The following is a 10,439-nucleotide window of genomic DNA, read 5'->3' on the forward strand; positions in this document are numbered from 1 at the left end:
ATTGAATAGGGTTTGGTTTTAGGATCGAAATATTTAATTAAATTGTCAGACGTTGAAAACTTGGATAATGAAATGCAACGACAAATTCGGAGCAAAAATATTAACATAATAATAATGCATAGAAATTCATGCAAAAGAGACACATACAATAAGTGAACGAACTTTTGATATCTAAACTTAAACTTATTAGCTTCAATACAAAAACGTACATAATATATATCGGTATATTGAAAAAGATTGTTATTAACTTATTATGTATATATAACATCAATTTAAGCTCAATTAAGCTTATATAATTTAATCAAACATGGTGGCATCAAATTTTTAGTTATTCCGAATTAAACCTTGAGATCTGTGCTTTTTACTAATACAAATACGAAAACTCTTTAAACCTCAATTTTATAATAATTATACAAAAAAAAGTATTCACCTTTAATTTGCAATGTTATAGAACATTAGGATTTGGATAAATTAATATTAGTTGAGAATGCAGATATTTTTTCCTTTCTCAATATTAAATAGACATTTGGCACTTTACTTGTGCAACGTGAGGACGAAAGTTTTGTTGTACCAAAACAATTACTTATAAACTAAGAATTTAATTTCTAATGTGTTTAACTTATAGTATAACTTTTCTATACCACTGTCGCATTATATTGATGAATATAGAGAGTTAATTATATATTTTTATAGTTATTATTTAAATATAGTACCAAATAATAAGATTTAATTGAACGACAATATATAAAACTTTTATATTATTAGTGCAATAATTAAAGTTCATTATCAAGATTGATTTTCAATGTATTGCTTTTGTTTAAATTGATAATAATATATTCAAATGAGAGGCAGTAAGCAATTAAAAATAGAGTTTCACTAGCAATTAAGAAAGGTATTTTGACAATAAAACATTACTAATATTAATTAATTAAAAATTAATTTCGTATACTTATTCATAAAAATAATATGATGAGAAATATAAACAATAAACATGAGACGGTATATTTAAATATACTTATGGATGTATTATGAGTATTAGGAGGTATAAATCTATGAGACCTATTATACATACAAGTTTTTTTGACTTACAAGCTATACAAGTTGCTCCAAATTCAAAAAAAAAAAAATACGCGTCCTTTCAACAACACATTCACTCTTCGTCTTCTTCCTCAATCAAAATGCAACTCATCAAGAAAAAAACACGCGCCCCTTCCACAACATGTTCACTCTTCCTCTTCTTCCCCAATCAAAACGCAAACCATCAAGATTCAAGGGACATTCGAAACAAACTACTACAATTTTGTAGAAACGTTCTAACTCCTTGCGAAGAGTAGAAAAAATTAAGAGGAAAAGATACAAATCTCCATCAAAAATCACCAGAAAAAAGGAAGAAACATTATTCAAGGTACAATTTTACTGTTATTCTAGGTTTTTCTTCTAGATTGTCTCTGCCATGTGTCTCATCCTTAACCAGCAAAACATTCAAAGATTTCAAGAAAAAATATACTGTTTCTCCCTATTTTGGGTGTATTTCTTAAATCCTTTAGGTGTATTTTTGTAATCGTTTGGATGTATTTCTGTAAACGTTTGGGTGTATTTCTGAAGTTCCATTATCTTCAAACGATTTCAAAGCTTGATTTCAAAAACCATGAAAATCGAAAAAAACGAAGCAAAAGAGAGAACGCACGAAGGAGATCCAACAAATTTGGCAAGAAACTCGAAAAAAAGAAACGAAATCTTTTGAAAAATGAAAGTTATATAGTTATGCGTTAATTGATTTGAATTGATTTAAAATTTTGTTAAAAAGGCACGTAACATAAGCAGCGCGTTTAATGGGTGGACTTCATTCAGACTTGTAAAGTTTGTAAATACAAAACACTTATACGTAAAAATTAATCCTAAATCTATCTAATTCTAATGATAAAATAAAACAAGTTTAACTATTATCTAGAGAATAGGATCTAATCTTATATCCATATATTGATGTTTATAGATATTTAAGGATGAAAAAAATTAATTATTACACCATAATTACATGATAAGAAATTAGTTGATACTCTATAGTCTATATTGCATTTAATATATTTAAAATGACATTATGAATTGGAAAATATCAAAATCCAAAGATGACACCTTTGCACAGAAAGAATGGATGAACAGAGAAGAGCCACGTGGCAGTGATCATGTGAGGACTGAACTCACAATGGAGCAGAAAGCGACCGACCAATAACATATCTCCACGTGTCCCAACCTAACATCACCCAACCCCTAATTAAATTCCCCCACGGATTCCAAAAATATCTTCAATCCACTCTCATCTCCATTGACCAAACAATGGCTCGCCTCTCCCTCCTCCTCCTCCTCCTCGTCGCCGCCGTCGCAACCGCTGTCGACGACCAAGCGGATCCCTTGATCCGTCAAGTAACCGATGGAGACCATCACATGCTCAACGCCGAGCACCACTTCACAACCTTCAAGACTAAGTTCGGAAAGTCTTATGCCACTCAAGAAGAGCACGATTACCGCTTTGGCGTCTTCCAGTTAGTTACTCCAATCTCTACTGTTATTAAGCACGTGACTTAATTCAGTAACAAGCTTCTGTTTAGTTTGTTAGAGAATAAATCGATGCTTTATATCGTAGATCTGGCGAATAAGCTTACATGTTTATGTTTCTTATTATAGCACGTGACTGAATGAATATAGTTCGTTAGATGACGGTTATTTTTCTGGTATTGTTAGTTAAGAGTTGTCACTGTAACTGGTTTTGTTTGATCGGTGCGATGTAGGGCGAACCTGAGGAGGGCGAAGCTGCACGCGAAGCTGGATCCGTCGGCGGAGCACGGTGTCACGAAATTCTCCGATCTGACGCCGGAGGAGTTCAAGAGGCAGTACCTTGGGTTGAAGCCGCTGCGGCTTCCGTCGACCGCTAACAAGGCTCCAATCCTGCCGACGAGCGATCTTCCAGAGAATTTCGATTGGCGTGACAAGGGAGCTGTTACTCCAGTCAAGAACCAGGTACGTATTATTATTATTATTATTATTATTATTATTATTATTATTATTATTATTATTAGAACTACTAAAATTTATTATTTTTAGTCATCAGTAGTTATTAATATTTAAAAAAATGGGATAAAATAGATTGTTAGATTATTAGAATAAAAAAATTGACTTAATAACTAAATGATGGACAAAAACAATAAATTATTCTTAGTATTTTTCTATTATTATTATTATTATTATTATTATTATTATTATTATTTAGTTTACTGCTAAAGTTTATTTGAAGTATATAGGTTGGTTAAGTCTAATTTTCAAGTATTAAGTATTAACTCAAAATGTCAAGTTGGAGGTATTTTCAGTTAAGCACTTCCAAAAATATTTGATCATGCTAGTTTAACCTAAGTTTTATTTTTATGTTAAATTATTCTGAATCTCTTAGTAAAAGCATATGTGTACTGGACTGAAAACATGACTAGCTAGGTAACAAAAGTTTGTGGTCCATGTTGGTGTTGGTAATTTTCTCTTGATTGATGACCCTGCGTGGCTAACTCTTATTGATGATGGTGTTTTCAGGGCTCTTGTGGTTCATGTTGGGCGTTTAGCACGACTGGGGCTTTGGAAGGCGCTCATTATCTGTCCACCGGAGAGCTTGTCAGCCTTAGTGAGCAACAGCTTGTAGACTGTGACCATGTGGTTCGTCCTCATATCCTTATTTAAATTTTCATGAAATTGTTGTGGTTATCAATTATGATGTTTAATTACATTGATATGTTTTGAGATTAGAGAATACTACATACTATAAATTTTATAAACTAACTTGCAAATTGAGAGGTATTGTGTGTAATTTGAAAAATTGATGTGATTTAATTTACCCTTTAACAAAAGATTCCCACACAGATAGTAAAATTGACCAGCACCTGCTATATGATATACCGCTTATCTTAGAAGCCATGATGATTGATGAGTGAATCAACATATAAGAAATCATTATGAAGATTTAAGATCTTAATGTTTTCCTGACATGATTTAGAATAGAACACAAGGTGGTCATTTGATGGATTTACATAGTTGTTGTTTGAAGTTGAGTTAACAGCTATGAATCTGTGACTTGCAGTGTGATCCAGAAGAATATGGAGCATGTGACGCAGGCTGCAATGGTGGGTTGATGAACAATGCTTTCGACTACATACTCCAGGCTGGAGGAGTACAGACAGAGAAGGACTATCCTTACAGTGGAAGAGACGAGACCTGCAAATTCGACAAGAGCAAGGTCGCAGCTACAGTTGCGAATTTCAGTGTGGTTTCCCTTGATGAAGACCAAATTGCTGCAAATCTAGTGAAGCATGGCCCTCTTGCAGGTACCTAATCTTAAATTGTTTCCTTACTTCCTCATCTGAAGAACTGTGTTTGGCAAAGTTATAAAATTAAACCTAATTCAAGAATAGTTTGTTCGTATGATGACAAACCTTGATGTTCTGTTTTCTGCTTTGCTTGGTACAGTTGGTATCAATGCAATATTCATGCAGACATACATCGGGGGAGTCTCATGCCCCTACATCTGCGGCAAGAATCTGGATCATGGCGTGCTCCTAGTGGGTTATGGCGCGGCCGGATATGCTCCCATTCGCTTCAAGGACAAGCCATTCTGGATCATCAAGAATTCATGGGGAGAGAGCTGGGGAGAGGATGGATACTACAAGATCTGCAGGGGTAAGAATGTGTGTGGAGTGGATTCCATGGTCTCAAGTGTAGTAGCTACTACATTTACATCTAGCAACAATTAAATTAAAATGCAACAAGGACTTTATCATTCTGGAGTTTTTATGTAAATAATAACATGTATGCTGTGAAATGTTCTGCTAGAAGCTAAGTAAGTATCTCTGTTTAGGATCTCAGGAAAAAAACTTCAATCTTCAAAGTTTGGTTATGTATTATCTAATATATGTATGCCTTATAAGTCCAGTGCCAAGATATTTGTGGCAACTTGGCCAGTAATTAAATGAACTGGAAAACTTTGGTATGAGATCTTATATCTTATGGCTTTCTCTAGTAATCTATTTCGTTTTATTATCGTTGTGAAAAATTTGATACATTCTTAAATAAGTGTAATCTAATTAATTCTTAGAGTTGACAACATTATTTCAGTTTTAGTTCTGATTCCCTACTTAATAACGTGAAACAATCTTCAATATTTACGTGCGCTATAATACTAACATGCATTGCCATATCTAAGTATGAGATATGACCCCTTAGACATGAATTCATAGCATTGATAAAGGGCTATCTAGAATTTAATCATTCGTCTACTATTTGAAAATCATAAAATTAAATCTCTGTATCAAATGTATAGTTAGAAATTTAGAATTTAATATCTATGCTAGCTGTAAATTTAATTTAGCAAATGAGTTTACCAAACTTTTTTTTTTTTATCTAGAAAAGAATCAAATATTATAAAGGGCTATCTAAAAGGCCAAAGTAGACATCCAAGAGTGGGTAAGGTAGCTGTGGGGCTACCTAGGAAAGAGGCAAATTAAGAAAGGGCTACATACTTAGGCTAATCAAATATTGCTTGGAGAAAACTACCAAAAAAAATATATATATTGCTTGGAGAATTAGGTGGCTGTGACCACTGACCTTTAAGTGAAGGTGGCATCTTTATATTAGTCATAAATTGATACAGCAAATGAGTGTGTTAACAGGTTTGAAGATGTTGCAAAAATGAAGATGGTTCACTTCAAATTAATCATCCAGGCAGAAAGAGAACCATCTTGATTCAAACGGTTTTATGGTCCTTTTCCTTTTGTTATTCACTATGCTTATTAATTTTATTTCTAGTTGGTTTTCTATGCAATGGTCCTTTCATTTTATTTTTTTTTTCATTCTTTTTGAGTGGCTTGATTTTTCTTGTGTGGTGCTCCAATCTCCTTTGAGTGACAAAACATTATGCAATTATTGAAACAAAAAACTGAGAAATCATGTTATCTACCTCTTCTTAGAGAAATCATGCCATCCAAGTATAGAGCTATTAAAGTTTAATTAGGTTAACCAAGTTGAGTTGGTCTAGTGGTTAGCTTACTAGTTCGTTTAAGCAAGCGTCGGAGATTTGAATTCTGCCTTATGTATGTCGCAACCCATTGGCTAACGGCAAACTCTTAAATGAAGTTAAGATCCGTGACGGATTAGTTATTGACCTGCCAAGTTAAAAAATACTGTAAAAAAGCAAAAAAAAAGTTTAATTAGGTTGACCCCTTTTTTTATAATAATTAGGTTGACCTTTTATTCCGCATGAGTTGACTCCGAAACAGCACACTAAATTATTGTGTACTAATACATGGTTGATCCAATTAAAGTTTATATATAGGCCTAATAAAAAAAAGACCAAACAGAATGCTAACCCAAGACTGTTGAGGCTTTCATGCTACTAGAGCCCACCTATCATAATGGTTTTGGAACTCTGAAAAAGTTCAAAACTTATTAATGTTCCATATTTGTATATTACTATATTACATCCATAACTATTTAAGGTAAAAAAAATTTAATTATTTAATTTTAATAGCAATTCGTAGTATATATGAATCATTACATAAATGTGCTAAGTAAACTTGGACTGACCCAAACTTTTTTATTTGTAGGAAGAAGCTATGTATATTGAAAAATGAAATTAAATCCCTAAGGAAAGCCACCCTAAGTTTGAATAGAATAAAATTAAAGTAAGCATAGTTTCTACTTAGCTTCCAGCTCTCTAGCTCCTGTAACTTTGGAAAAAGATATACACTGATAAGTATGCCGTAGTACTTCTTTTTGTTGAAATTTATAATCATATAATTACTATCATAATAAGTATTTACTCTTAACAACTTTTGAAGAGAATAAGATAATATGAAAATTTTGGTCAATATATAATATTGGACAATACTTGGAAATAGATAATACAGCTAAAAAGAAAATGATAAAAAGTACTTCCTACCATCCAATACGTTAAAAGAATCCTTTAATTTCTAAGCGTGTATATATGAGATCATGATTCATGCATGATTTATTATTTTATTCCATTTTTAGGAAAAGACATTATAACCATTTTTTTAATTTTCAGAATTGCATTATAAACTAGTTAAAAATATACCAAGAAAATTAAATAATATATTTTACTCTATAAATTTATATAATTTCTTTTATAAATTTATAAACAAATAACACTAAAAATAAATTATTAGTAAAAACATAGGTTTAATTACTGTGTCGATCTCTATAATTTTATTGAATTTTTAATTAGGTTTTTAAATTTGTTTTCTTTTCAATTAAGTCTATATACTATATTATATTTTGTAATTAAGTCCTTATTGTGATAAAAATATTGGAATTAATAGAATATTCCGTTAAACAAAATAAATATGTCTAATACTTGACTAAATATTTTATATAGTTTAACAAAATATTCTATTAATTTTAACGTTTTTATCACTGTAGATTTAGTTACAAAATTAATATGATATACGGACTTAATAAAAAATAAATTAAATAAAGACTTAATTAAAAATTTAATAAAATTATAGAAATCGACAGAATAATTAAGCCAAAAACATGTGTTGATGTTCCTAATAAGGGCACTACCTAGGCACAAATGCATGCGCATAAAAGTTGTGTCAAGAAATAAAGAAATAATAATGGAATTTAAAAGAGAAGAGAAAAAGGAAATAAATAGTGTTTTTGTTTTGTGCTCTTCATCTCATGATGACGATAACAAAAGGCTGGTTCCATTTTCTAATCCCTAATTAATTGAATTGAATTAAAGGAAAGAAGAGACGTAGTTGGTGAAAGCTAGCGTGTGTTACCTTGGTTGAGACATGATGACAATTTATCGGCTGAGAAGCCTATAATCCACTTAAAGAGAAACCTATAACCCAAGATCTTCGCTCTATACATAATCTATATTCTCATCACACATCATTTCACTCACATGCAAAAACACTCATTTGGACCCAACCCTAGCTAGAAAAATAACCCATAACTATGTCATCTACTATATATTGTTATATTAAATGGGGACCATCTCTCATCACAACCAACCCCCCGAAAAAAAATATTTCATTTTCATTCTTATCTTATCATCACTTGTTTTAATTTCTTTTATTTTGCAATCTACCCATTATACGTTGTACTTGCACATTTTGAAGATTGAGGCATTAATTCCTTCAATCGTTATGACCTTAAGCTCAAATTAAAGGACAACCTAACTTCAAAAGATTAGCTTAATAGATAGGGTAGTTTATATATAATTAATTTCTAATTTTATCATCTCTTTTGAGTTCTGCTTATTCTTCGGATGAGTATCTAAGCTTAAAACCCTAAATTTTTCATAAAATACTATGGTTTATGAAATAAAATGTAATGATTTTTTGATAAAATAAAGTATTGATTATTATATATTAAAACACGTGTAACTAAAGGACAGTGGTCTATTAAGCGTCGTATATTCGTTTAGCAACAATTTAAAACCGTCACAGAATTCTTGTAAAACTATCGATATTATTTGTTTTCCTTTCAGTGTATTACATGAAAAATAATTTAAACTTATTATTGACTTTAGTGGGTTTAAAAATTGGTTCATAAAGAAAAATATTCAAAATTTTATAAAGACATTGTAGTAGATGATGCATCTCTAGGATATGTAGAATCCAACACATCCAATCAATTCTAAGACTGGATATTATTCATGCTTAATATGAAATTTGTAGGGCTGAACATTTGTTTAATTTGTAGACCAAGTAACAAGTAATAAACTTTGAATAATAAACTCACATGTCATATTAGAATTGAAGGTATTTATATCAAGCATAAAAATTAAACTAGCTCATATAAAAGATGGGTTACGTTATTCAAGCTCTTATAAAAGTAAGGGTTAAAAAAAATTTTTTGTGATATTTATCTGTATTATTATAATACATCATCAAGATTTTAATTCCTATATATTATCAAGTTATGAATGCTATTTTTTTCTAAGAATTATCTAATAATGCATAGTGATAAAGGGCAATAAAGTAAATGGATGATGAAGTTAATTGCTTCCCGGTAGCCGGTAGGTAATTAACTACATTATGTGATCTCTTAATTTATGTGATATTTTTTATAAATGTTTCCATGAAATTTATAATAACTATAAAAATTTAATTAAATAAGTTATCATTTTTAGGTATTTTATAATTTTATTTTAGATGTTTTAATAATAACCTTGACTTATAAAATAAGAGATCAATCAATTTATACTTAATTTTTTTTCTTACAAAAAGAAAATAAATGTACATTGAGTTGATCTTGTAAATATAAATTTCATCATTAGGTTTTTTATTATAAAAAATATTGTTACCTTCACTTCAAGTGAATAATTGATGCATAAATTATATCTATTTTCAGAAGAATGAAAAAAAAAGAAATATTATTTTTATTTTGTAAACTAATTTTTTTTCAATATTTAAATATTCAAATAGTAAGTTGTAACTTTTAGAACAGCAATTGAAGTAAGGAAATTAGGAAATTGATTGATTTGAGTTTGGGAAATAATAAGGTGAAGGGAGGGAAAGCAAAAACAAGCACAAGGCTCGAGAGTTAAAAATGGATGATTCGATGGGACACCCAAATCATTCACATTCTCATTCTATTCACTCTCTGAAATATATTCAAAGTCATTGCATTATTACACGTTCAATTTATGTAAATAGTGCCATCTTATTATTAGTGTTACTAAAGTTTTACATAACCATTTGGGCAACAATATGTATATTGTATGTGATCTGATTATTTATTAGAATTCAGTTATGACATAATAATCTTAAGATCACATAAAACAACCAAATGAAATTATTATGTAGATGGTAATATTGTGTATATTTTTGTTGTTTGTTAATTTTTATAGAAAACAATCTTGGCAGTGCAGTATCTTCTACTGTTAAACCGCGACTAAATTGTGGCAGTTCTTTTAGGGTTTATTTTATTTCTAAATAAAAATAATTCAGCAACAAATAATATACTTAATTTTGTAAAATTTTTCATAAGAGAACTTAAAAAATAAAATAAAAGTGAAAAATGAATTTTCTTGAGTGACATACATCAACTACATATGAAATTAAAATTATACATAAATTTTATCGATAAAATTTTCATTCCATTTTTACTTTTCATTTAAACAAATACACTCTTATTACGTGGGTAACCTGAAATAGGTAGATTGGATTTGAAGGATTGACCCAAACGTTAAAGAAATGTGGTCTCCGATTTGGTTTAGGTCTGGGAGCCGCCGTCCGAGTTGTGTATGTAAAAGAATGGGAGGTGGTATTTGCAAAGACACTCCGATGCCTAAGTTAGCAAGGGAGTAAGCATGTTTTTAGAGTATTGGAACTTAGTTTTACCTGAGTGTGTCAGTGTATTTATAGTAGTGATCC

The 10,439-nt window shown here is 30.3% G+C and overlaps 1 protein-coding gene across 1 annotated transcript; it reads left to right on the forward strand.

Annotated features, from left to right (window-relative positions):
• Positions 1–2,280: 2,280 nt before the first annotated feature.
• Positions 2,281–5,026, forward strand: LOC130933411 (cysteine proteinase 15A-like). The gene is made up of 5 exons (XM_057863022.1): positions 2,281–2,540; positions 2,787–3,015; positions 3,577–3,696; positions 4,118–4,361; positions 4,504–5,026. Exons 1-5 carry the CDS (start codon positions 2,335–2,337, stop codon positions 4,785–4,787), a joined length of 1,083 nt encoding a protein of 360 aa, XP_057719005.1. The 5' UTR covers positions 2,281–2,334; the 3' UTR covers positions 4,788–5,026.
• The last annotated feature ends 5,413 nt before the right edge of the window (positions 5,027–10,439 follow it).

Source organism: Arachis stenosperma, chromosome 6 (genome assembly GCF_014773155.1).
Source record: "Arachis stenosperma cultivar V10309 chromosome 6, arast.V10309.gnm1.PFL2, whole genome shotgun sequence".
Classification (NCBI taxonomy): domain Eukaryota; kingdom Viridiplantae; phylum Streptophyta; class Magnoliopsida; order Fabales; family Fabaceae; genus Arachis; species Arachis stenosperma.